The following is a 25,799-nucleotide window of genomic DNA, read 5'->3' as shown; positions in this document are numbered from 1 at the left end:
TTATATTTAGGTATAGAGGAAATCTAAAAATCTAAATTAATTCTAAAGTAGTTATTAATACTATATTATTAATTTAAAAGTAACTTTAAGTATTTAGTTCTATTAAAACTAAGATTAATAGTATTTTAATAAGTAAATAATCCTTTTTAATTTAAAATAGATTTAGAATTATTCTTAAATTACTTCTAGAATAGATTTTATTTAGAATTAGATTTAAATATTTTTAGATTTTTAATACTACTATATAACTACTAGGTTTTTAATTACTTTATTCTTAATATTAAGGATAATAATAATAAACCTAAGAGAAATAAAGAAGATTTAAAAAATAGTTATATTAAATAGGAATAATTTAGAATTAATTAGGGAGTAATTATAATAGACTTATACGATTTATAGTATTAGAGGTATAGGAGGGAAACTCTAGTATTCTAGGTTATTATTTAACTAGAGGGGTAAGATAACCTAACTAGCTAAGTAATTTTTATAAAGTAGGCCTCTTACCTAGTTAGGCTAGTATGGTCAAGTAAGCCCCCTCCCCCTCTGGTCAGTTTACCCCCTAACTAGAGCGAATAACAAGACAATTTCATGCTCGATTCAGCCACGATGTCTCGCCACAGACCAATCATTATTCAATTGTGCCAAGTCTTAAATCGTCTAATAGTCAATTTTTTGATCTGGCTATGGGTGTTGTGGGCATTCCCGATCGTCCTTGGCAATTATTCACGTTAATGCCTCTAAACTTTGGGCACGCACCATTTCCTTGTCCGGTAACTTTTATCCGAGGGCAACGTCTTCAAGTGTCTTATTCGACTTAAGTTTCGCTGCTATCCTAGACAGCGTCACCAAGATAGTAGGCTCTCGACCTTCTCTCAAACCACCAGCTATCGAGATGAACTTTGACACAGAAGTGGTGTAGTCGCGCCAAATGAATGTGTTTATTTCATGGAATCGTGTAAAGATCGTGACTAGATGCACCTAAATCTGCCGGTCATATCATGCTGGTCATACTCGTTTCCTCATATCCTACGACAAGACATATCCCCCCAGTATCTTCAGTGACATGCTGCTTAAAATCCTCCGTTGGGGCAGTAAGCAACGCCACCATCACTGGGCCAGCCGCAGCAAGATCCGTCGCCAGCTCCGGCACCAACCTATTAAGCCCCAGGTCAGCAACCCGATTTCCGTACTGGAGTAATCATCAGTGAAAGGCGAAGACGTGAAGACTTACGCAAGAACCGACACCACAGTCGTAGTTGACCAGGCCCCACATGCAGCTGGTTCCGTTGCAAACCTATTTTGGCATCAGTCAGTCTCACATTCTAACGAGAGCATCGTGAGTTGGGAGGACCACATACACCCTTGGAAGCGTAGTTGCTAGGGCACTCCTTGCGCTTGAACAGCTGGGCAGGAGTTGCCGCCGCAGGTGAAGACTCGGGGGCCGCAGTAGGAGCGGCGGCAACGAGGGTGAGCGCAGAAGCGATGGCGAAGATGGTAGAGAACTGCATTTTACTGAGTTGAGAAGATGTTGTTGCTTGGGTAATTGTGTGTTGGGAGCTTTGGATTGAATGAAGCTGCGATTATGATGATGAGATTTGGGTGAGAATACTGCATGGCATACGGAGTATTCAGTAGTTTATATAGTTTTCAAGCAAGTTGTCAGCAGGCGTTATTCGCATCAGACCCATCATCATCTTGTGGCCGAGCCGTGTAAGTCTGTTCTCCACCAGTCTCTCCAGTCGCACTGCTGCGTGTACAAGTGCCCGGCCTCTGTTTCTATTGTGGATCTGTCTATTGTCAGACTCGCTTGATGTGCCTCAGGGCTGACTGTGACTGTCGATCTTGTGAGAACAGGTCAGCGTTAATGGTACGATTCTCTGAAAATGAACTCCATGTTTGACAGGTACTCGAGCCGGTGTTGCCTTCTCAGATAGACTTGATTGGTCACAGAGGGCCACCTAGTCTCGGCCTCACAGTTGTAGCTCAGGCCCCATCCTTCCGTCAGACAATGCATTGGACTAACAAGTTGAGGTCTACAGGGTCTATCGTCAAAAGCTCAGTCCGAATTCCCATCGTCACCTCCACAACAAGTCGGAAGGCTCGTCCCGTTCGGAAGGATTTTGGTCAGGCTTAGCGCTTTTCAGCGAAGATCGTCGTAGGGCTGCCGGCATTCGATCCTACGATCCACCGCTAAACGGGCACCAACCATTCTTCATTGGCAGGCCCCGGGGAACCCAACTGCCATGTCCTTTTGCTAGTATTGCAACATCACCAAGGCTCAGCTGTTTGTGCCCCGCCAAAGGAAGGATCCAGTTGCGGTGTCCCCATAAGCTTACTGCAGGCCGTGAAAACACTCCGAAATGGGACTTTCGTCGTAGAAGTCTTGGTGTAGCACTTCCGCATCCGGCTTGTCTTGTTGCCATTCGTGGAGAGTTGGGCCTGATTCGGACTCTTTTGTGCTGGACTTGAGGTGGTGGCGACATTTTGACTCCATGCACTGCCATCCGATGTGATAGAGAAGTTGCCCGTCGTGATCCCTCTAGCAATATTTGCAGTGCTATTTTAAATCGAACTTCTATTTGAACCGTGATTCCAAACAGTAAATCAATCTACCTAAGCAAGCATTGCATCCTCCTCCGAAGAGGATTCACATCGATCCCAACGTGAATCAGTGGACAACAAACCATGGATGGATGCCTGGCTGCAACTGTCGATCAGTCCAGATCCCTAAAACCCTGCTGGACCTCGGTCGGACTCATCTCGGTGCCCAAATACCGACTTCAACCTTCTGAAAGGAAAGGCCGGCCATCCACTTTCCTGAGTCGCAACCACGCAGCAAAAGGACTTCACATCGTCGGCCGACGCAGGGCGAGTCCGACTTGTCGATGCGGGCGTCCGGGACATACTACGCAGATTTTGCGGTGTGAGTTTCACTCTCTCCCCATAATTCACAGCCGTCAGTGCGAAGGAGGACCCCCCGGTAGTTGTACGAAAGAGGTTGTTGATCGTCGCTGTCGTGATATTGATCCACGAGGGTTCCACCTCTCATGGCAGTGTGGCGGCCGACGAGCGAGACGACGAAGGTGCCCCGGTGGCGCCCGGGCAAACAATAGTGAGAACTGATTTATTTGTGGGAAGGTTTCTACTGTGGAATATTGCTTGCGGCAAGCCTCGGTTCTTTGAAAATGTGCGGCGACAGGTTCATGGGATACGCAAGGTCGAAGCTTGTGCCAGCCGGACGTGGATAACGGTTTCTTAACGTTACTCCGTTCTGTAGTGCTTCAATTCTGTATGATTCCAAACAAAATAGAGAGACAGCGTCTCAGGTAGACTAGAGAACTGCATCAAGAGAGAATAGTGTTGGAGTCTTGCGGCGAATCTCAACTTTGACAAAATTGGAATGAGACTATCACAGGTTACCATAGCAAATCAAATGTACTGCTCATCGTTCTCAAACCATACCGTCATACTACTGTACTGGGCACTGACCGATGTGCTTTTGCTGCCTTTTGCCCCCCTGGGAAAGCCCCTCCTGGATGGGCTTGAAACTTCCTTAGGAACGCATCCAGTTATCAATATTTTGAGGTTATTCGCACACCCTCCGGGAGCCCTCTCGTTCGCTTCAAGCCTTCCACCTTGGCCCAAGGGCAGATTCCGTGACAAACCTTCTCGTATAAGCGCATGCACACATTCAAAGCCAAATACGGATATTGTATGAATATCGCTCCAAGGCGCAAAAGCGCAAGGTCCAATACCCAACGGATTCAACAGCCACAAACAATCAAGGTGATGAAAAAGCCACCACCACATGCCCTGGGGCACGATACCCGCGTACAAAAAGGCACACAACACTCTCAACCTTTCGCTCCTCTCTCCTCTTTTTGGTTTTGCTTTCAACTAACCCTTTAGGTCCCGACACAGCCTTAAACCAACCCGGACACCTTCATCATGAAGGTCACCACCGTCTTACTCGCGGCCGTCACCATCCTCTCCGGTGTCGACGCCCTCGGCAAGGGCGGCAAGGGTGGCAAGGGCCGCAAGGGCAGCAAAGGCCGCGAAGACGGATATTATAGAGGCGGAATAGATATGGGCCAGAAGGAGGACCGCGAGGCTCGCAAGACGATTTGTCCCAAGTCTATCGGGTCGAAGGGCGTAAGTTGAGATTACGTTTTCTTGCTCATTCGCGTTTCGTTTTCCTGCTTCCGGCTTCTTCTGTCTCTCACTGCCTCTCCATCTTTGTTTGTACACAGCTATCTACCTCCCCATGAATCCATTCCTCCCCCTGCTTGCCTGTCTACCTTTAGTCACGTCCTATCAAAAGCCACACGCTGCAACCCAACAGCCAGAAGAGCGAACAAAACGGCACTAACAACCCACAGAGATGCAACGGCAACTCCTGCCACGTGAGGGGCGCCAACTACCCCTGCGTCTTCGGCAAATGCGTGAGCCCTGCCACGTTTCCTCCCCTTCCACTCTCTCATGTCTGACCACCTCCCACAGACCGGCGACGGCGGCCGCGACGGCGCCTGCTGCGGCATGCTATCTAGCGGCGTCCACGCGCGCTGCCCCAACGGGCTCACCGGCAAGGACGAGCTCATCAACGGCACGATGGTGCCCGAGGACCGCGGCGGCTGGGGCTGGTGGGGCCACCCCGAGCTCCCCATCGAGGACTGGTACACCAAATGGGCGTGCAAGGCCATCGGGCCCGACTTTAGCAAGATGGGCGGCATGATGGGCGGCGGCGCCGCTGCCATGACGCTTGCGGAGCACTTCGAGGAGTTGCTGGAGCACGACTACAGCGCGGAGGCGAGGGCCGCCGCTGCGAAGGATCCCGAGGCTGCCGCTGCTGCTGCGGCTGCTGTTGAGGACGCGGGAGATGTTGAGGAGGAGGGGGAGGAAGAGGAGGATGCTGCGGTTCGAAACGCTGAGGCCGAGGCCGGCGGCCCTCCTAAGGACAAGAAAGCTCCCAAGGGCAAGAAGGATCCCAAGGGCAAGAAGGATCCCAAGGGCAATAAGGATCCCAAGGGCAAGAAGGATCCCAAGGGCAAGACTCCCGATTTCCAAGACGGCCCCGGCGACCGCCCTCTCTCCAAGGACGAACAAAAAAGAGCAAAGTGCGGCAAGCACCTTCAAACCAAACGGAAGCAGCTTTAAACCAAGCCGAAGTTCTAGAGAGCTATGGCTTCTGCTCCTCGCCATGTTGTCTCTCTGGGGTCTTCCCGAGAGTGGACTACGCTTTTTCATGGGGGAGAGAATCTGAAGACAGAGGGTTGGAACTTTGGGTTCATTGCGACGGATTGAAATAGGGGGTTCACTTCATGGCACTCTCTGCAGCAGCACTACACGTTCTGGTTGTCAGTTGAGTACAGGACTCGTGGAACAGTCTTGCATTGTCTGTTTGGCAGTTGAGTCGCTGGATGGAGGACGAATGCCCGAGCGAGAATGTTTCTGTCAGCGTTATTGGATTATCCCGGGTTTATGGCTTCATAGGGAGAGAGTCTGGGCTGGAACTTTCGGTTCATGGCGACGGATTGGAATATGGGTGTCATCACATCAAGCAACAGGATTACATGTGCTTTCCGGTTGAGTCCCTGAATGGCTGGCTTTTGTCACGTCATACCATACTCAATCGACAATTTGTCAGTTGCGACCCGGCGGATGGATGACTTTGTTTAGTGGCATTTAATGGAATTATCCCGGATTTATACAGCTTGATTTGCCATGTCATCTTGGCTTTGGTGTTGCATCTACAGGCATGGAATTGGGACGCTCAGTTATTGGTCACACACCGGAGGTTTGTAGTGTCTTTTGGTTTTCTCCTAACCTTTTAACTTTCGCACAGCAGGTTACCGCCTGTGGGCACACCTTGTTGACTGCTTTCTGCGAGCCATCCTGGATATTGACACATATTGAATTCTGATTTACCTAACTCTGTAGATCGAGCATCCTGCCGAACTCAAGTTTCACTATATTGAAGTATGCCAGTGTCGCTTTCGTTTTGACTCAATTTGAATTACTATGTTTACAACCTTTTACTCCATTACACTAGTCAAACAACAATTCATCCCGCACATCCAACTCAGTTGAAGTACGCAAGGAGCCCTCTCTCGACAGCGGCGCCAACAACACCAGCACCGGCGACGATCCACACCCACTTATTGTTCGCCTCCTTGACGGCCGGCCAGAAGCTGTTCTTCTCGGCCCGGTACTCCCGCAGCTGCTGCAGCTTGACGGGGCTCGTCTTGGCGTACCGCTCCTCCTGGCTCGCCTCGTTCTCCTTGTCGCCGCCGAGGTAGCGGAGGATGATGTAGTTGAAGATCGGGCCGAGCACAGCCAGCGGGTGGAGCATGCCGGCGCTGTAGAGCAGGACAGGGAAGGAGAGGTGGCAGAGGGCGTCGCCGAGGTAGCTATATGAGGTCAACACCTGTATTTTACATAATGAGAAACAAAAGGGGCACTTACTTGGGGTGGCGAACAATGCTCCAAACACCCTCACGGTTCAACTCCTTGCTCTTCCTCGAGTGCGCCTCAAGCTGCGTGTCCGCAAGCGTCTCAAGTGCAAATCCAGTAGTAAACAGGAACACGGCCAAGCTGTGGAACGTCTCAGGGAAGTCAGTAATCAGCGACGCGCGCGCGCTCGCCAGCGGCGCCTGGAAGGGCAGTGTGAACGGCAGCGCAATCAGAGCTTGGAAGGCAGCCTCGGGCAGGAACATGGTGAAGAACGCGCGGTCCCAGAACTTGGGGTCCCGCTGCTTGGCCGTCACGTAGCGGTCGTCGTCGCGGCCGCGCTTGACGCTGCGCGTCGCGATGCGGTACAGCAGGCGGCCGCCCCAGGCGCTGACACCCGTGAGGAGCAGCTTCTGCGTGTAGCCGAGCGAGTCCCATGCCGAGGGCAGCGAGAGGCCGTCGTAGATGACGCGGGTGCCGACGGCGGTCCACCACGCGTTGGCGACCTGGCCCGTCGGCCAGAGGAAGTCCTTGGCGTCGGCGCGATCGGTGTACCGCGCGACGGCGTAGGTGACGGTGCTCAGGCCAGCGTGCAGCCCGAAGGAAGGGAGGAGGGCGTTCTGGAGGAGGCCGAGGGTTGTCGTGGTGGCGCTGTTGACGGGGTTGCTCGGGTGCAGGTTGAAGTGCGTGCCGTAGCGGTCTTGCTCCGCGCCGGATACTCGAGGGAGACGGCGGGAGATGCCCTCAGCGGAGGGGGCTTTGCCGCCGAAGTGGCCTCCGAAGCGGTCCTGCTCTGCGCCCGAGACTTGAGGTATGGCATTCTTCACCTCGGAGGCGGATGGGAGCTTGTCGCCTCCGAACCAGCCCCCGAAGCGGTCTTGCTCGGCGCCGGAGGTCTTAGGCATGTTCCTCTCAACCTTGTCCGCGACCTGCTCTCCCTTGCCACCCCACCATCTCTCATAGCGGTCCTGCTCGGCCCCAGAAACATGGGGAAGACGGTCTCCAAGCTTCTCCATGGAGGGAAGCTTGTCGCCGCCGAACCAGCGGTTGTACCGATCCTGCTCGGCACCCGAGACGTGCGGTAGCCGCTCGCCCAGCTTCTCCATGGAGGGGAGCCTGTCGCCGCCAAAATGGGAATTGTAGCGGTCCTGCTCGGCTCCGGAGACATGCGGCAGCTTCTCGCCCAGCTTCTCCAGGGACGGCAGCTTGTCGCCGCCGAACCAGCCAGCGTAGCGGTCCTGCTCGGCACCAGAGCCGCGGGGGAGATGGTCCTTGACGGCGTCGGCGGCCTTGTCTGCCTTGTTGCCGCCGAACCAGCCGCCGAAGCGATCCTGCTCGGCGCCCGAGGAGGCGGGCATGCTCGGTGTTGGGATCTTGTCTGTGTTGACTCCCAGATGGGATTGATAGCGGTCTTGTTCTGCCATTGTGCCTTCCGCGGAGCTCAATGGGTTTTGTTGGATTGATCGAACGATGAAGGAGGGGAAAGCTCGTGACAGAGGAGGTGTTATTTATTGGAAAGGGAGGATCAGATCGGAGCTCGGGTAGCTAGCTGTTCCCCTTCTGCTATTAGTCCTTCCTCTGGTGGCATGTTTCCCTCGTCCGAGCACAGCTGGAAGCACCTGCAGCAGCTGCAGTTGGACGCTGTAAGAATGACGTACATCCGCGGTAGGGCGTCGGGGCGATCCACTGCACCCTTGCAGCTGCGACGTCACCAGCCCCTGGGACGGGCATGTTGGCTGATTCTGCTCGTGTTCTGGACTTGTGTGTTTGGAACGGAGGCAATGAAGGTGGATTCATTGTTTAACGACTTGCTGGGTCGTTTCAATCTCACAAATCTCATCTCACTCGTCTTCACAAGTGAACTGACTGAACATGACTGATGCTGTTGACGAAGCCCATGCATCAACTACAGCAGGCGACAGGGGCACTAAGAGTGAGTGCGGGGCTGGCGGGTGCAATGCAGATCCCCAAAAGGCGGGGGGGAGCACGGAACGAACGCTTGCGGCTAAAATGGACATGGTCTGGCCTGCATTCCTCGATGTGGCGTGGCATCGGGTGATCGATCAGCTTGGCTCGGACGCGATGGGACAGTCAACCAAGTTACACGGTTTGACTGTTTTGCTTTACATTTTCAAAAGATGGTGGCGATGGCTTTGAAGATGAAATGAAGAGATTCTGTTTGCTAAACAGCTCATACAGGACGGGATTGCATGTAAAGAAACCCCAGGAAACTCCAATTGTTCATACATCGTGACAGCTTCGTCATCCCAATTTGACCCAAAACATCCGCGGCACCCACAAAAACACCAAAAACTCCAGAAATAGTCAAAAGAAACCCCCGTCATGCCCGCCGTGCCGGTCATACTTCTTCCCATACGGCGACGGCGGCAGGTCCTGCGTCGGGGGAGGGAACATGGGCGAGGAGACGAGAGCCTGCGTCTTCGGCTGCTGCTGCCCATCACCCCCTCCTCCTCCTTCGACGTACGCCGCTGATGAGTCCAGCATCAGGTCGAACAGCGTCTCCTCGTCGTTCTCGTCGATGGAGACCGAGAGGTCCGGCGAGAACGAGAATGGCGCTACTAACCTCGCTGAGGGCTCCTCCTCCACTTCCTCCTGGCTTTTGCTCTCCGGCCCCGTCGTCCCGTGTGCTGGCGGCCGTGAGGAGTCCGCTGACTGCAACGACGCCCGCGAGTACGAATTGATAAGCTCCTCGAGCATCCTGCAGTTCCGGCAGAGGATGCCGATGCCCGAGTCGGAGAACCGGCAGCTCGAGTCGGTAGTGTGCGGCGCCGTATGCGTCGATGGGGCCGCACTGAGCCGCGGGTCGCAGAAGACGTCCTCATTCGGGCGCAGCGACGGCCGCATGTTGCATTTGCTGCAGCGTATGTCCGTGTTATTCGAGTCGCGCAGGCCGCCTGCGCTGGTGGGGTTCGACTCCACGCCCGAGGAGTACTCCGCGTCCGAGGAGGTGCCCTTCGGGGACGTGTTCCCCTCGGGGCCGGCGTCGGAGTGCTCCGTCAGTGCTGATATCCGCGGGAAGGGTATCGTGAGGGTGGCGGGGATGGGGAGGTTGGTCGTGCGAGGGGGGAGCTTGGCTTTGGGGGAGCCCTCGCTCAGGCTGCGGCGCTGGGTAGGGATGTGTGGACGGGTGGCAGGGTCACGGGTGAAGCTCCGTGTCTCGATGAGGGGTGGGCGGCGATGATTTTCTGGTGGCTCGAAAAGATTCCTGACTCCGGCGGCGGAGGACGCGGTGGAGAGCTTACGCGGGCGGTTGTTTGGTGCATCCTGCGTTTGGGACGCGGAGCGGGAGCGATTGACCACTCGGGACGGGGGCTGGGTCCGGCAGGCGATGAAGACACTTCGGAGATGGGCTTCAACGGCCAGGGAGAGGGAGCCCGTGATGACGGGGATCTGTGCTGACAAGAGGTCGCTGTTTGCTGATTGGGAGGCGAGGAACTTGAGGCGTTCTTCGAGGCTTGCTTTGAGGGTGGACATGTTGGCGCTGGTAAAGACTTCTTGTTCAACTTGTGGGAGCTCGATGGCGGGGAGGATGGCTAGGCTTGTTAGCGGAGGTTATCTCACCGAAGAGCATGCTTGACTTACCTGGACGAGGAACTATCCTGTCATCTGGGAACAGACACTTCCACAAGTCGCCCCACGACCCAATCTTGCCCGCCTCGACCCCTTCGGACAGCGTCCTCGCCCTGCCGGCAGTGATGCCATCTTCAGGGTCACTGCTGGGCGGAACAGTCTCCGAGCGAGGATCGCACATCTGCTCCCTCGGGAGCATCAAATGCTCCTTGAAAGCGTTCGGCTCAGGGAACCCCTTTTCGCATCGCGGGCACTGGAACAGCTGGGAATCGCTGGCATGGCGATGATGCCTCGTGATGTGCTGTCTTTTGAGAGGTCAGTGAAGTCCTCACATTGACCGCGACTGACTTACTGCAGATCGGAAAGGCTCTTCCACTGCCCTTGTGCGCAATGCCAGCTATCACTGACGTTGAATCGTGCAGGATTGCGCGTTCTGAACGGGCAAGGGAGTACCGTCGTGGTGGTTTTCGCTTGTTGAACATCGTCGACTGGCGCTGCTTTACGCATAGCATCTAGCTTGACATCCCCTTCGCCCTCCTTTGGGCCTTCTCCCACACGCCGATTGTCGTTGTTCTGCTTCTGGTTATGCCGAAGTCCCCATGCTTCCAGCGGCCATGGATGAATTGACTTGGAGGCAGGGGCTGGCGTATCCTGTGAGACCTTGTCTGGAACGAAGTCATCTTTCGACGGCTTGCTGGCAGTCTCGGTCGTAGAAGCGTTGGCAATCCCATCTAAGCACTTGGCCACGGCGTCCCAGACCTTCAGAGCGGCAGAAGATCTGTCGGCGCCAGCCCCAATACCCTCGTCAAGAATCATGGTAGAGATTCGGGAGACCAGGGTGCCGCCAGCATCAGCCGCTGGGCCATCAGATGGCAGAACGGGCAGCTTCTTGTTGATCTCCGGTACCGGTACTTCCTTGCGAGGGGGAAACTGCTCGGATTGGCGATATTCAGGAGGCGGCGGTGGCTTCGATTCACGGTAGAATGATCCAAGCCTGTATACATCAGTTGTCTGTTTCTCCTTCGCATCGGTTGTGTACTTACCTCGGGAACCCCTTCAGCCGCGACTTGGACGGCGTCGACGGCGTAGGAGGCAGACTTCCACGCACCGCAACCTGCTGCTCCGGAGTTTCGGGGGCTTTGACGGGCATACTCTCCCTCGTTGGCGTGGTCACTTTTGACGAATCGGGGGAATCCTTCCGCTTCAGCAGGATCGAGTCTCTCAGGGGAAGCCGTCGACGTTTGGGTGAAGTCAACTTCGACCGCGCCAGCCCCGGAGACGGCAACGGCGGCTCCACCACTTCCTGAACAGGCCGGTTCTCCTGGCCATCCCGCTCCCTCTCGTCTCTCGCGCCATGCCGACTCGGCGAAAGAATCCTCAGCGTCATGACGGGGCTGCGGCACTCGTACGGCTGCGTCGACGAGCTGTACACGCGGCCGGGCGAGCCGCTGGCGCGCCGGGGCAGCATCGAGGACGCGTTCGGGTTTGGGCGGGACTCGTCTTCCGGCGCGGTGTATCGTGAGCGGATCGGGGGTCTGTTGGTGGGCACCGGCGGACGGTACTGCGTCTCGACCCTGGTTCTGCGGCCCGGCGTGCTGCTCCGCGGGTGTGGGGTGGGATTGCTGGCGGGTGTGTCTGGACGAGCAGGGCGTTCGGGACGCTCAGGACGACGGGGCGGTTTGGGTTGGGTCTGCCATAGCGGCGAGCTCACGCCGTGCTGCGTGTGCCAAAATGGAGAGGTCATCCTGTAGAGTGGGAGCCTGCTCGACTTACACGAGAACGTAACTCAACGTCGATGGAATTATCAACGAAAGGCACAACGGAATCGAGGGAACACCTCGAATAGACCTCGATATCTCTCCACACGATTGACTGCAGAGCATCCACGACATGATGTCCTCGAACTCGAACGGGGGTGTTGAACAGTCATATCTGCCCTCTTTGTGGCCCTCTCCCAACACCTTTGTCCGTAGGGATGACCAAAATCTTGAACAGTGTGCCCATCCACACCCATAGCCCGTTCGCTAGTCCATCGCTAGCCCGGTATCAGCAGATGCCCTTGGTGTGCGAGACGGCATCCCGAAACCTGACGAACACCCGTCGTATTCATTGGCCCGCGCGGACAAGGGAGAAGCGAAGTTGGCAGTCCAAGGGTCGTCGGGACTGAGACACAGTCTCACGCTCCAACGAGGGGCGGGTTCACCGTTTCTGGTGTCCTCGAGTCACATCATTGGACAAACGGCGTATCTCTCCCTTCGGATCCCTTCGGCTGAGGTGGGCATATAATGCTGGAGGCTGGACTCCCTGGATGGCTGGTGGATGGTGATAGTGTGCAGCAGGGCCGGGAGGGAGCCGGTGATAGCTTTTCTCGACTGCGCTGACGATGACTGAATCTTGTTTGATTCAAATTTCTGAGGCAATCCGCATCTTCAGTGGGTGATCGGCGAGGAGCTGGTAGAACATCGGGACGAGTTATTATCTGCCCGGCCTCGACTAGGCACTGCCGAGAAGCAGGGAATCCGACACCGGATCCCTTGTGATCGGTCCATCAACCCGAACAACGCTGCTATTATCTGGTTTGCGTAAAAATAGAGTGACACCTCGTCTTGGCCGCTCCGATTGCGACTCGATGATCAGGCGTGATGCAGCTCACTAAGCATTCGGCATCGCGATCTGCTTCTTTCTTGTCGTGATGGTGGTCTAGGAGCATCAGCTGAAGGCCATCCCAGCCTCTTCCAAAAAGGCTTGTGAGGTGATTTTGTCTCGAGAGCACAGTCATCAACCGTCATCTCTCGACATAGGTTTGCTCGAGTCTCTCAGACTGCGACAAGCCAAGACCTTTCAACATCACGATGTGATGAAGATCATGAAAGAGGATGAGTGTGAGCAGGTAGCTTGGCTTGCTGCCGGGTAATAGGCCTTATCTTATCGGCCACCCAGCACGGTTCTTCAGCCAGGATACGTACCTAATTTCCAGGAAATCAGGTCGCTGACCAGAAGATCAACATCTCCAGCTTCCCAACCTCACACGAGATTCCACAGCGCACGACGGCCAATTGCTCAACCACCGCCGTCCGCCAGCAGCCTGCTCAACCTCTCTTGACCGTATCATTCAAACACGTGTTCAATCATCCATAGCCGACGACATCCACGCGCCGCGCCCGCAAGGCCCGCACCAACCGACCCGGAAGCTCTCTCTTCCAGCTGCTCGATCTCGCAAACCCCCCTCCATCCTCGCGAACAACCCACCACCCCGAACGCCCGCCATGGCAGACACATACACGGAAGGGCCTCCGGCGCCCCTCGCAGAAGTCAAGAAGCCCAAAAAGAAGAAGGTCCTCCTCATGGGCAAGTCCGGCTCGGGCAAGTCCAGCATGCGCAGCATCATCTTCAGCAACTACATCGCCCGCGACACCCGCCGCCTCGGCGCCACGATCGACATCGACCTCTCCCACGTGAAATTCCTCGGCAACCTCACCCTCAACCTCTGGGACTGCGGCGGCCAGGAGGCCTTCATGGAGAACTACCTCTCCCAGCAGCGCGTCCACGTCTTCTCCAACGTCGGCGTCCTCATCTACGTCTTCGACATCGAGTCCCGCGACATCGACCGCGACCTCGCCACCTACGTCTCCATCATCTCCGCCCTCCTCCAGTTCTCCCCCCAGGCAAAGATCTACGTCCTCATCCACAAGATGGACCTCGTTGTCCCCGCCCACCGCGAGTCCGTCTACGACGACCGCGTCCGCGTCGTCCGCCAGAAGACGGCAGAGTACGCAAACTCCATCGGCTACCTCTCCCACCAACAACAGCAGCAACAGGCAGACGACAGCAACGACCCCAGCAGCCCCCTCCAGCAGCCGCCGCAAACGGGCGCCTTCGACATCACCCCCTTCGCGACGTCCATCTGGGACCAGTCCCTCTACAAGGCCTGGGCCAGCATCATCCACGACCTCGTCCCCAACCTCGCCACCATCGAGCGCAACCTCGCCAACCTCGGCGTCGCCATCGAGGCCGAGGAGCTACTCCTCTTCGAGCGCACCTCCTTCCTCGCCGTCTCCTCGTGGACCTCCGAGGAGGGCCAGCGCAACCCCACAGAGGACCGCCTCGAGCGCATGTCCAACATCATGAAGCACTTCAAGCAGACCATCTCCCGCTTCACGGGGACCCCGCGCAACGCCGAGCAGTTCGTCCGCATGGAGCACAAGGCCGGCACCCGGTTCAACCTCTTCATCCTCAAGTTCACGACAAACACGTATCTGATGGTCGTCCTCCCGCCCGGCGAGGCGCGGTTCAACGCCGCCATGCTCAATTGCCAGATTGCTATTGAGCACTTTAAGTTTCTCGACGGGCCGGCGACGATGATGGCGCACAGCGGGGCGGCTGGGCCTGCGTGAGAGGGTGTGGCTGGGGTGGAGAGGAAGAAAGAGACATTAAGAACCGTAGATCTGTTTTTTAATATTGTGTGACGCTGGGCGGCAGCCTGTGGCGCATGGCAGGGATGATTAATGATACCATTTCAAGAGGGCGTTTGAAGGAACCACGACATTGTAGCATAGCATACATCCAAAATCACATGTATACCACTTGTTCATTGAAGATATTCTTGAGTACTTCTATTTGTCGGGACGAATCTACATTCCACCCAGAGGCAAGAAGGCCTCGTACGCCCTAGCCGCACCACCCAATTGTGTGAAGGCTGGGCTGAAAAGAAATTCCAAACGCCGCCGTTACCCGCCATTTTTGAAAGACCTCGCTCAAGCCCACTTGACAACGGCAGTGCCGCCCTTCTTGAACTCGGGCATCTCGCCCAGCACCAGACTGCGATCGGTATGGTCCTTGTTGGGGAATGTCGTAGCCAGCACCCAAGATCTGGTGCGGGTGTCGGCGGAGGCGCGCTGGACAAACTCATAGACGTCATTGACAGTGTTGGTGGTGTTGAAGCGTGCGGGGAGTCTCGTGCCGTTGGGAAGCTGGATGCGGAGGGTCAGAGTTGGCTGAGACTCGTCGACGGTGGTCTGCGGGCCGGAAGAGGTGGTCGATGCGGAAGTGGTGGTGGTCGAAGCCGCAGGAGCAGCGGCCGACGAGCTGCCCTCGCCTGGGACGGGGCTGCCGAGACGGCGACCCTCTCCGCCGAAGGGTTTGTACTTCTTGGGAAGGGGGCGGTAGTTCTCCTGGTGTTGGTGAAGCTTCACGTCGACTGGCTGGTCGTAGCGCACATTCATAAGGTGAAGGGGAGCTCGGCCGGCGCGAATCATGTTCAGATCCATGGCGTTCTCCGGGTCGTCGAATCTGTGCAGTTCGCCGTCGTCGATGCTGAAGCCGTCCTGCCACAGGTGAAGAGTGCGCTCCTGAGGTTCGCCGGTCTGGCCTGGGGGGCCGCCAGAGCCCTCCTGGAAGGCATTCGGGTCGGGAATGCTGCGGCTCTCGGTGCCCTCACCGCCGAGGGTCTGGCCGGTGCCTCTGAAGGTAGAGCGGGAGGGTCCGGCCGGAGATGCTGTCTCGGGGCGAGAAGCGTTTCTGTAAAAGTCAGTGACGATCTCGGGTTGACTGTGACCAGCACTTACGCCTTTGCCTTGGCGAGGATGTCACTGATGATCTTCTTGGCGCCACCTCCCTCCTGTTGAGAAGGATCCTGCACGGCCAAACCAGACTTTTCTCCTCCAGCGAACAAATCACCCCTGCCTCTGTCGTCGTCGTCCTCGTCGTCCTCATCATCGTCGTCGTCATGCGCGTGGCCGCCTCCAAGGGAGCTCAGGGTGGCGAGACCCTTCTTCTTGGGTGCCTTGCTGGATGCAGCACCGCCGCGGGCAGCCTCAGGCGCAGGGCGGCCATCGAGGGTTCTGGGGCCGGTGTATGCTTCTGCGGCAGGGGCGGGCTGGGATGACGATGCGGCAGCACTTTGGGGAGCATCGTCTTCGGAGTCGTGGTCCGCGTAGTAAGCCTGGGCGGCGAGGCCAATGTCCCAATTTGCGGCTTCGAGGTACTCTGTGCACTGAGGAGGGTCAGCCAGGAACGCAAGCAACGAACGACGAGGTCGTATGGAACCGGCAAGCACGTACGCGAGCCTCGGGGAGGCCAGTCAGGCTGGTGAAGTCGCGCAGGATGTTGTTGCGCGAAGCGCTGTTGCTGCCGGACATGATGATGGCGGTTCTGTAGGTGGATGGTGGGGAAGAGAGAAGGAGGATTGCAATGAGAGACGAAGCGATGCAATTGTCGCTGCTGAGATGGATGAGTCGCGGCGAATGTCTTGACAGAGGTAAAATTAAGAAGGTGTGTCCCTTCAAGGTTGTGTCCTCCCAAGGTTACCTAAGGACGTGATTACCTGCGGTGGTGAATGGTGTTGGTGATGGACGGACTAGAGCAGGCAGCTTAGTGGTCGTAACTGCCTGAGTTAGAGCTTGCTGCTTCCGTTCCTGTACCTCTCTAGCACGTTCCCTGTGACGTGGGATGGAGCAACCCAGACCACCCAGGTGCACCTTCCAGAACCCCACCACAGCACCTTCCCTGAGGTGGGCGCCGCGGTGCAGCCGGATCAGATATCCACCGGACCCCGCGCTTATCTAATCTGCATCCATGGATCCCGTCTTGTCCCGCCTTGGAGAGCTCAGGCACCTCAGCTAGCTGTGATGATTTCCCGAAGTGAAGCCGGAGCTCTCCATCCTCGTCACAGCACCTCGCCCAGCGCCGAGATTCGGTAAACGTGCCTCGCTCGCCGTCGTTGGATCTACTCTGCGGTCACCAAGTAGCTCCCCAATATCCCGCCTCAACCATTTCCCTCCCATCCGATACGAAAAACCCCCCGTCGACGATGGCTTCCCACGACGACTCGCTCCACCCCCTGGCCGAGTCTGGCGTCACGATCCGCTCCGACAGCGAGCAGTACTCCCAGGCCGAGACCCCGTCCCCCCCGTCGTCGAACTCGCCAATCATCCTCTATAAGCCGCCTACCTTCTGGGGTCTGGTTCGCGGCGCCGCCATCAACCTGTTGCTGCCCTTCATCAACGGCATGATGCTGGGATTCGGAGAGCTGTTTGCCCACGAGGCGGCCTTCAGGCTAGGATGGGGCGGTACCAAGGTACGGCCAGACTGGACGATGCGCCTTCGCTGCTGCGCGAGAAGACTTGCGCATGATGCAGCTTTGGAAATGGCGATATGGACAGGACAGAGAAGCTAACACTCGGCAGGTCTTCCCCATGTCCAGGAGGAGAGCTCACCCCATTGGCCCCGGCCTGGAGGTCCGCGACAAGCGTCGCGCCCCGTCCCCGGGTCTCGACGACCTGACGAGCCTGGAATGACTAGGCGGATGGGAATGATGGCTTAGACGCACCGACGGCGCTCTTCGGGTGATGCTTCACAAGCACCACTGTTGTGACATCGTCTCTCGTCGGGGATGGCGATCCTGCCCGGCAGACAGGATATGCAGCAAAATGAACCAAAACCTGGAAGGAATCGTGTCTGGCAGAGAATAGACACAAATCATGCATCGGCGTACGGAAGATGGAGGGTGTACAAACAAGACCCCTAGACAGGCGGCGCGGACCGGGTGAAAGGGACGAGTCCAAGAATCTTGAATCGTACATACATGACGGTAGAATCAAAAACGAAACGAACCAATTATTCCCTCTTGTCTTCTGAATCTCCAAAAACAACAGCGTGCTGTTGACGAAAGCAACGAATCAGCTCCCTGTCATCCCTCATATCCAATGCTGACCCTCCGCCAGCCCGCCCCAGGCCCCGGGAGACGGAGCCGGGAAGCTTGGGCCACCCACCCGACGTTTTCCCGGCGCGTCTGCGGTCCCCAAAAATTTCCAGCAGCCGCGCATCTGTCGATAGCGACATCCTTCAATTCCCACCACACCCCTCTCCCCCCCTCACAATCGCCCACAATGCTGCCCAGCAGAGGCGTCCTCCGCTCCCTCCCCTCGGCGAGGGCGACCAGAAGCATATCCAGCCAAGCCGTACGCACCTCCCTCTTCCCCAATTGCCGGACCCAGTGCCCCCGCGATTGCATCCCAAGAAAAGTCACAGGCTAACTCCATGGCCAGATCTCTAGGTCACCCAGACGACTCGGCGACGGACGTAACTTCAGCTCCCTGCCCACTACCGCCAGCGGCGCCGCCCCCTGGGCCGGTTTGAGGGCTTCAAGCGGCAGACTCGCCGGCACCGTGGCCATCGGCGGCGCCCTCCAGACCCGACGAGCCATCTCCCTCTGGGGCAAATCCGAGCCCGCACCCCAACAACCAGCCCAAATCCAGACACCACCGGCACCCTCACCACCCGTCGAGCCCGCCGTCGAAACCGTCGCTGCCGCCTCAGCCGCCCCCGCCCCCGAGCCCGTCTCCATCCCCGCCGAGCCGTCAACCCTCGTCGACCCGACGGCCTCCTCCCTCCCCTCCATCGACGCCGCCACCCTCCTCGACCTCCCCGAGCAGATCGGCTACCTCAAGACCCTCGGCCTGGACTTTGGCTGGGGCCCGTCCTCCGTGATGCAGTGGGCCCTCGAGCACGTCCACGTCTACTCCGGCCTGCCCTGGATCGGCTCCATCACCGTCACCGCCGTCCTCCTCCGCCTCCTCCTCCTCAAGCCCCTCCTCAAGGCCCAGGAGACCTCCGCCAAGCTCCAGCTCGTCCAGCAGAACCCACAGTACGAGGCGCTGAAGAAGGCCTCCGTCGAGTCCCTCAGTATGGGCGACACGGCGCGCGCGCAGGAGATCCGCCGCGACCTCACCACGATGAACAAGCGCGCCGGCGTCAACCCCTTGAACGCCGCCTGGGGCTTCCTCCAGATCCCCTTCGGCTACGGCATGTTCCGCGTCCTCAACGGCGCCTCCAGCATCCCCGTCCCCGGCTTCGAGAACGGCGGCTTCGGCTGGATCACCGACCTCTCCGTCCCCGACCCGCTGTACATCCTCCCCATCCTCGGTCCCATTTCCATGTTCGCCATGATGAAGGTAAGAGCCCGTGTTCCTCCCCTCACTCCGCAACTCAACTAACAAACCACTATAAGACCGCCGGCGCAAACGCCTCTCCGCAACAAAAGGCCCAACAGAAGATCCTCATGTGGGTCATCGGCCCCATCTCCGTCGTCGTGACCCTGTACCTCCCCGCCGCCGTCCAGTGGTACTTCTTCGTCTCCGGCCTCATCGGCGTCGTCCAGAACTACACCCTCACCCGCCCCTCCATCCGCCGCGCCCTCGGCCTCCCCGTCGTCGGGCCCTCGGGCGGCCGCAGATACAACGGCGGCAGCATCTCCACCACGGCCACCTACCAGGCGCCGTCTCCGCGCCCGGGCTCCGAGGACGGCTCCCTCAAGGGCGTGGTGTCCAGCATCCAGCAGACGATCCACAACGCAAAGGGCGGCGCGGGCAACTACCTCGAGGCCCAGGAGAGGAAGGCCGCCGCCAAGGAGGCTGCGGAGCAAGCGTTGCGGAAGAAGAAGGCGCTCAAGCAGGAGACGTACGGCCGCCGGAGGTAGAGAGGTTTTATTGTGGATGAACGGGTTTGAGAAACCGCGGTGTGTTTGTTCCATGAACAGTGTACATCTAGATCGTTCCTGGGGATGCGTCGTAAATTCCCCCATGAAAATGAGCGTGCGGAAGGCGAGGGGGGTTGGAGAGGGGAGAAACTGTACCATATGGGAGAGGCTGTGTGTGTCCATCTGGATACCATGTAACCTTGCATCAAGGGATAATAAAAGAATCACTCCCCTGAAGCTCTTACGCAAATTTGTCTAGATGCTGTGTGGCTCAATCTGATGTGTCTTGTAAGCCGCCAACCCTGAACATTGTCGGGGCTCACTTGGTGGATGTGGGCTTTGAGATGTGATGAGTGAGACCAACTTTCCTAGCCACAAAAAGCCCACAACGCCGGCCATCCCGACTTCTCTCCCGGGACATTGTGAATGTTCTCAACACGCGTCTGAGTTCATGAGCATTGTGTACATGACCTCACCAGCAGCCTTTGAATACCTCTACACCGAAACACCTCTTTAGATCCGTGAATCCTCGCCAGAAAAGGTGCCATCGCCAGCCCACCCTCTCCCACTTTTCCACCTCGATATGAACTCTACCCGGTACAAGGCCTCACTCGTCATCCCTTGGGAAAGCCTCAGGCCCTCCACGAAGTCTTGAAACTACACAGGATACAGCAGACAATGAGCCATGCCTTGCCATAGAGACAAGCAAGGTCATACTCCACTGCATGAGTCCGCCAATCCAAAGTTCATATGCATAGGCTTTAGATATACCCGAACATGTGGTTGTCCATGGGTACCCACGGGTTTGTATTTGGATCATGGGTAATGGGTAATGGGTAATGGGTAATGGGTAATGGGTAATGGGTAATGGGTAATGGGTAATGGGTAATGGGTAATGGGTAACCATGGGTATCATGAAGCCCAAAGTCCATATCCCCTAAAATTTGCAACTCAAACGCCTCATCCAGCAAACCTTCTCCCTCCTCTGACTCATTCAGAAGCCTATATCAATGAGAGCAAGTGGAAAGAAGACCTTAAGCAACATTGCATCCATCAACCATTTCAGGGTAACGCAGTGCTCTGGTACACACCACAGACTTTTCCATAACTCGAGAGGTGTTCTCTTTCGTGCCACGAAGAAATGTCTAAACATTCTTTCAAAAACATTTCCCCTGTTTGAAGTTGAGGGATTTTGAATAAAGTATACGTGCGTTCATGTTTAAGCTAGAAACCGAAAATTGTTGTTGCAATAACAGCGAAGGAAAATCAGATCTCAAAAGCCTGTAATGAAAACGCTTCCCAACGACTCAAAAAAACTCTATCTTTAGACAGAGCATTCAATCCCGAAACTTATCCTGACCATCGTCTCAAAGCACTCTACACTGTCCGACTTCAACAGCAACCACCCGTCGCGGTCCCGCAGGCTCGGACCCATATTTATCGGCGCCGATGCCCGCATGGGTCTCCCAACTCCACAAGGCCGGCTGAAAATTCTGCACCACCCGCCCGCAGACCTTCTCAGACACACACAACCACCCGTATCATCAACAATCACTGGTTTCGTGGTGTAGTTGGTTATCACGTCAGTCTAACACACTGAAGGTCTCCGGTTCANCCAGTGTTCCACTGAAGGTCTCCGGTTCAAGTCCGGGCGAAATCAACCCTTGGGCGAATGGGTTAGTGGTATAATACTCGCTTAGCATGTGAGTGGTCCAGGGTTCGATTCCCTGTTCGTCCATTCTTTTGCTTATCAGTCAGTTCGCGCTGACCATTTTGCTTTTGATAGTTCTGTTGCTTCGTCCTTTGCTTTAGAAGGTCCTCACAGAAGGCAGGCAGATCAGAAGTGTTGTGGTGGCGCTAGCGTCTCAGGGTGGCTTGAGTGAAGATGCTCAGTGGAGGCGTGAAAGGCTGGACCCTATCACATTCTACCGTACCCAACTGCTGCCGGGCGTTGTGTAGCCGGACGCGATGGTGTCCGGATCCTTAGTGAGACATTGTATCTATCACACGCGCTGATGAATTACCGGATGACGAGAGGTCAGGTCAAATATCGGACCGCTCGCGAGCCGCGCTCGAGCTCCCGTGGCCATCTAAAGCTGCTCAATAGACGTGCGCGAATGGCAGATCTTCTCCCTTCAGATCGTTGCGATTATGACAACTAGTCGCTCGAGCTGTCGCGTAGATCGATCAGTGACCGCGCTGAAGCCAGCCCACTACCGGCAGTGGCAAGAGCTGATCTCGCCCGTTCTCCCCGTGGACGCCAATAGCACCTCAAGACCCAGGACGCCGGCGCTCAGCATGGCCACCTCGTGGCAGCATCGCGCAACTCGGCATCGTCCCCGGAACCGGACTAGGGGGCGATGCTTCGCCCGGCCTCAGCAAGCCTTCGAGCATGGAAGCGAATAGGGGCTGTCCAGTTAGGATTCCCGAAAGCAGAACTTCTCATCAGGGAGAATGCAGGCCGGGAGCGGAGTCGTGTAAAACAGCGCAAGTCACAAAGGACACGGCAAGCCCAACGGGAAAATTAAAGTGAACGTGTGGTCAAGGAGCTTCCGTAACGAGTTAGTCGAGCGAGGCCCTGAAGTTTTCAAAATTCGAGAAGACTGGGTTTCCTGGGCTGGGCAACACTGTGCACAATTAGATCTGAGCTTGGTGGCCGGGGGCTAAGAGTTGCGTCGGGGGTGAGCGGGGAGGGTCTGGACGAACAACCCGGTTCGGTGAAGAAAGTGGCACGAGCCGACGGGTGACCCTTTCAATGGCGTCCAAGGGTTTTGACGCGGCGCCATATAGCTGGTGTCGATGTCGCTCAACACCGGCGCGATGCGAAGCCATAATGCGACGCACTATTTAACAGGTGAGCTGTCGTTGGATTTGGCGTCAATAGGACGGACTGTCTGTTTGCTGACGAGCTGTCGATCGTCGCGCGTCCATCGTCGACGAAGCAGCCATGGGTCTTTTGCAAAGATCGTACGTGTGAGAGTCATGAGCTGGCCGGCCTGCAGCTTGTCAAGCTTGCCGAGAGGACTGAGGAGCTCAGGAGGTTTGCTCCCGACCCTTTCACCTCGGTCGCCCAGGTCCGCGAAAATGAGTTTTGAGAGATGTCTCCTGGCTAACCGTCGAGACAAACAGCACCCCGGGAGGCGTCCGTGCCTCGATTTCCACGACACGAGGCAAACCGTGCCCGCGCCTTGCATCCTAGTCTCTCCACATGTTTTCTGCTGTCACTTCCGCTTCTAGAGGCTGTGGCGCTCCAGACCGCAGGTGGCGGTTGGTTGGCCGTAAATATCATCGTATCGGCCTAGGACGTTCCTCCAATCAATACGGGAACTGCAGTACAACGAAAGGCGTCAAGTTGGCTTCTTGACGGTGAATTTGCAGTGCGCTCCAAGCACGATTTGCCAGACAATGTTCTGGAAATGCCAATGTTTTAGTATCCATAAAGAATGCCTTCGACTGTGACAGCTGTCACTGGCTGTATGTTTGTTGTACCCTCGAAAGCCAGGCTACCCAGATGATAGGTAGGGCGTGGAGGTGTTCGTCCGATTTAGAGGACACTTGCGCATTTCCGGGCACGCCTTGCAGCAGCGCATTGTCCAATACAGAGGCGATGCGAGGCACCATTAACGGACAGAGGTTGCGAATCGTAGGCCACGCGAAGACAATAAGTGCAACGGAGGACCCCGATTAACGCGAAGAAAAAACGCTCTGGCTACTGCTAACTTCTAACTTCTACACCACCCTCCACCCCCCTCTACCCTCACTGCTGCTAGCCTACTTTTTGATTATTAATTTGTAGTCAACATAATCTTATTATTTTTTATATGCGAAAACCTAACTTTTTCTAAATATTCAATATTTCCTAAAATAGTATACTTATATAAGCAATATTTTAATCTATAATATCATATCTTTTTAAGCTAAGTAGCCCCCCCTAGATTATTCCCACCTATCTACCCTCCCTATACCTCTCTTGTTAACCTACCCTCTATAACCCTCTCTTTTGCCTACTTACCTCGCTATCGCTATCGCCATCGCTATCATTAACCTCACTATCGCAATAAATTATAAAGAGTAAGCTATTTTTAACGCTCTTTTCGCCTAGTTTGCTACTAACACTAATAATATCAATAAGGCGCGCCTATCTCCTATTCTAAGCTTATATATCAATTTCAACCCTAATCAGTATCATAATAACTAAGTAGATTTTAACGCAGATACCTTTATTACTAAGATTAATTATACGTCTCTACTTAAGCTACTTTTACCCTACTTCGCTACTAACTTCTGCTACCCCTAAGACTTACTACTAAGACTAAAATAACCTAAGCTAGCCCTCTTATAGTACTTAAAGAGATTAAAGCTATATATACCTCTTTTTTTAACCTTAACCCTACTTATACTATCAGCAGCAATATATTTAACGCCTAGTAGCCCTATATAAGCAACTTTTTTATACTTTTTTATAAGCATATCGATAGCCCTAAAAAGCACCTTACTTACTACTACTATTACTGCCCTCTTACTAAAAAAAAAGAGCACTAAAGTTAAAGTAGCAGTTAACGCACATAAGGGATATAATAAATAATTAGCTACCTTTTTTAGGCTAAGATTACTTAGCGTTATACTGATATATCCCTCTCTACTTACCTTATTATTAAGATTACTACTACCTACAGCCCTTATATTAACTATAATCTTAACTAACTAGATTACACTAAAATCCCTCCTACCCTTAAATAGTTCGCTACTACATAAGTTTCTTCTAGCTATAAGCCCTCTAAGGTCTACTACATACTATAAAGCCATAATAAGCGTTTTGAGGTTATTAAGAAGGCTCTAATTACCATAAGAGGTAGGTAGCTAACTTAGTAAAGCGTCTATAACACTAGCAGCAAGTAGTTCTGAGAAAACCCTAATCCTAAGGTTATTAGGCGTAACTACTACAAAGAGTTATAAGTTAATAAAGTTAAGTCTTTTTTATTATAGTCATAAGAGTACTTATTTAAATATATTAATATTAAATAATATCAGAGTGATAGCACTAGTTCTAATAGCTTTATTTAGGCTAGATAGACTTCTATTAATCTGCTAACCTAATGAGGTCTTTTTACTATAATAAATACTACCTATAAGACTAACTAGCTTAATTAGTTCCTCTATATAATAATAATATATAATTTAACAGGTACTTAGCTACCTATAGCTTATTTTATTACTACTAAAGCTGATAGAGATATTATTACTGCCTACCTCTACTAGCTTAAAGTATAATATTAATAACATAGCTGTAAGTAGCGCCTATACTACTTTTTAACTAATAACTCTACTATTAAGTAACATACTATCTATAAGGTGTTCCCTAGCCTTAAGGCTAGTAAAACTAAAGTTATACACCTCCTCTACTATATTTACTATGAGAGAACCCTTAACTGCTAACTAGCTAGCTTAGAATACCACAAAGCTTACAAATTACTACTTTCTGCCCTAAAATTTCATTATATAAAGCATAAGTGTATTAAAGCTATTAAAAAAGCAGTTACTACTACTCTTAAGTTAAAAAAAGCATATATACGTAAAAACTAGCTACTAACTTATGCGCAGTAGGCTAACTACACCTATAACTACTCACCACTCCTCCTATAGACTACTTTAATTAATACCTTTAAGTTATAGCACTCTTCCCTCAAGTATAACCATAAAGCTCTAATAGCCTATTTTTCGCTCTATAGGATTATCAAACACTATAACTATATTAATAGCTAGTACTATAATTAAGCTAACCACTACTACCACATTACTAAGAAGATCCTGCCTAAAGCTACTATTTTACTAAGTCTACACTACTTCCCTAAATCTATACAAAAAAAGATCATCAATAAAATACATAAAGCATAAGAGTTAATTAATAAAAGTACTAACCTAGTTAATACTATATTCAGTAATAACTTTAATACTACTAACCCTAACAACCTAAATATTATAATTAGCTATAATTACCTCTTCTAGCGCTATTAGTACCTACCCTACTGCTATATATTATAATAGCAGTTACTTAATAACATAATCAGTAACCTCCACTAGTAATATTAGGCAGACATATAGTAAGAAAGTAGCTATAAGTTCTATAAAACCTAGGAAGCCTACTAACCATAAAGATAAGTTTCTAAGGCTATTACCCTACCTACCTATCTTAAAGTTCACAAACAAACCAAGATCCTTATAGACATATACTTTAAGCATAAACGTTGCATCTAAGAAGGTTAACAAGAGGAGGCCTACATATCCT

At 53.9% G+C, this 25,799-nt stretch overlaps 8 protein-coding genes across 8 annotated transcripts; 4 read left to right on the top strand and 4 right to left on the bottom strand.

The window, feature by feature from the left end:
* Positions 1-1,070: 1,070 nt before the first annotated feature.
* On the bottom strand, positions 1,071-1,508 carry GCG54_00001432 (uncharacterized protein; the record flags this gene model as incomplete). The annotated part of the gene is made up of 3 exons (XM_045401548.1): positions 1,071-1,154; positions 1,232-1,294; positions 1,359-1,508. The coding sequence occupies 3 exons, from the start codon at positions 1,506-1,508 to the stop codon at positions 1,071-1,073; spliced, it is 297 nt and encodes a 98-aa protein (XP_045258550.1).
* A 2,440-nt stretch (positions 1,509-3,948) lies between these two features.
* On the top strand, positions 3,949-5,260 carry GCG54_00001431 (uncharacterized protein; the record flags this gene model as incomplete). Its single annotated transcript, XM_045401547.1, has 4 exons — positions 3,949-4,152; positions 4,380-4,442; positions 4,501-4,778; positions 4,930-5,260. The coding sequence occupies 4 exons, from the start codon at positions 3,949-3,951 to the stop codon at positions 5,258-5,260; spliced, it is 876 nt and encodes a 291-aa protein (XP_045258549.1).
* An 819-nt stretch (positions 5,261-6,079) lies between these two features.
* On the bottom strand, positions 6,080-7,871 carry GCG54_00001430 (uncharacterized protein; the record flags this gene model as incomplete). The annotated part of the gene is made up of 2 exons (XM_045401546.1): positions 6,080-6,407; positions 6,463-7,871. The coding sequence occupies 2 exons, from the start codon at positions 7,869-7,871 to the stop codon at positions 6,080-6,082; spliced, it is 1,737 nt and encodes a 578-aa protein (XP_045258548.1).
* Positions 7,872-8,772: 901 nt separating this feature from the next.
* On the bottom strand, positions 8,773-11,782 carry GCG54_00001429 (uncharacterized protein; the record flags this gene model as incomplete). Its single annotated transcript, XM_045401545.1, has 4 exons — positions 8,773-10,001; positions 10,051-10,343; positions 10,391-11,032; positions 11,082-11,782. 4 exons carry the CDS (start codon positions 11,780-11,782, stop codon positions 8,773-8,775), a joined length of 2,865 nt encoding a protein of 954 aa, XP_045258547.1.
* A 1,522-nt stretch (positions 11,783-13,304) lies between these two features.
* Positions 13,305-14,432, top strand: GCG54_00001428 (GTP-binding protein gtr1; the record flags this gene model as incomplete). The annotated part of the gene is made up of 1 exon (XM_045401544.1): positions 13,305-14,432. One exon carries the CDS (start codon positions 13,305-13,307, stop codon positions 14,430-14,432), a length of 1,128 nt encoding a protein of 375 aa, XP_045258546.1.
* A 360-nt stretch (positions 14,433-14,792) lies between these two features.
* Positions 14,793-16,175, bottom strand: GCG54_00001427 (UBX domain-containing protein 1; the record flags this gene model as incomplete). Its single annotated transcript, XM_045401543.1, has 3 exons — positions 14,793-15,555; positions 15,603-16,030; positions 16,098-16,175. The coding sequence occupies 3 exons, from the start codon at positions 16,173-16,175 to the stop codon at positions 14,793-14,795; spliced, it is 1,269 nt and encodes a 422-aa protein (XP_045258545.1).
* Positions 16,176-16,611: 436 nt separating this feature from the next.
* On the top strand, positions 16,612-17,333 carry GCG54_00001426 (Mitochondrial import protein 1; the record flags this gene model as incomplete). Its single annotated transcript, XM_045401542.1, has 3 exons — positions 16,612-16,620; positions 16,709-17,113; positions 17,223-17,333. The coding sequence occupies 3 exons, from the start codon at positions 16,612-16,614 to the stop codon at positions 17,331-17,333; spliced, it is 525 nt and encodes a 174-aa protein (XP_045258544.1).
* A 591-nt stretch (positions 17,334-17,924) lies between these two features.
* GCG54_00001425 (Mitochondrial inner membrane protein OXA1) lies at positions 17,925-19,513 on the top strand (the record flags this gene model as incomplete). Its single annotated transcript, XM_045401541.1, has 3 exons — positions 17,925-17,996; positions 18,084-18,989; positions 19,046-19,513. 3 exons carry the CDS (start codon positions 17,925-17,927, stop codon positions 19,511-19,513), a joined length of 1,446 nt encoding a protein of 481 aa, XP_045258543.1.
* Between the last annotated feature and the right edge of the window lie 6,286 nt (positions 19,514-25,799).

Source organism: Colletotrichum gloeosporioides, assembly GCF_011800055.1.
Source record: "Colletotrichum gloeosporioides strain Lc1 chromosome Unknown consensus_85, whole genome shotgun sequence".
Lineage (NCBI taxonomy): Eukaryota > Fungi > Ascomycota > Sordariomycetes > Glomerellales > Glomerellaceae > Colletotrichum > Colletotrichum gloeosporioides.
Note: the sequence above shows the minus strand (reverse complement) of the source record. Positions and strands in the feature narration are given on the sequence as shown.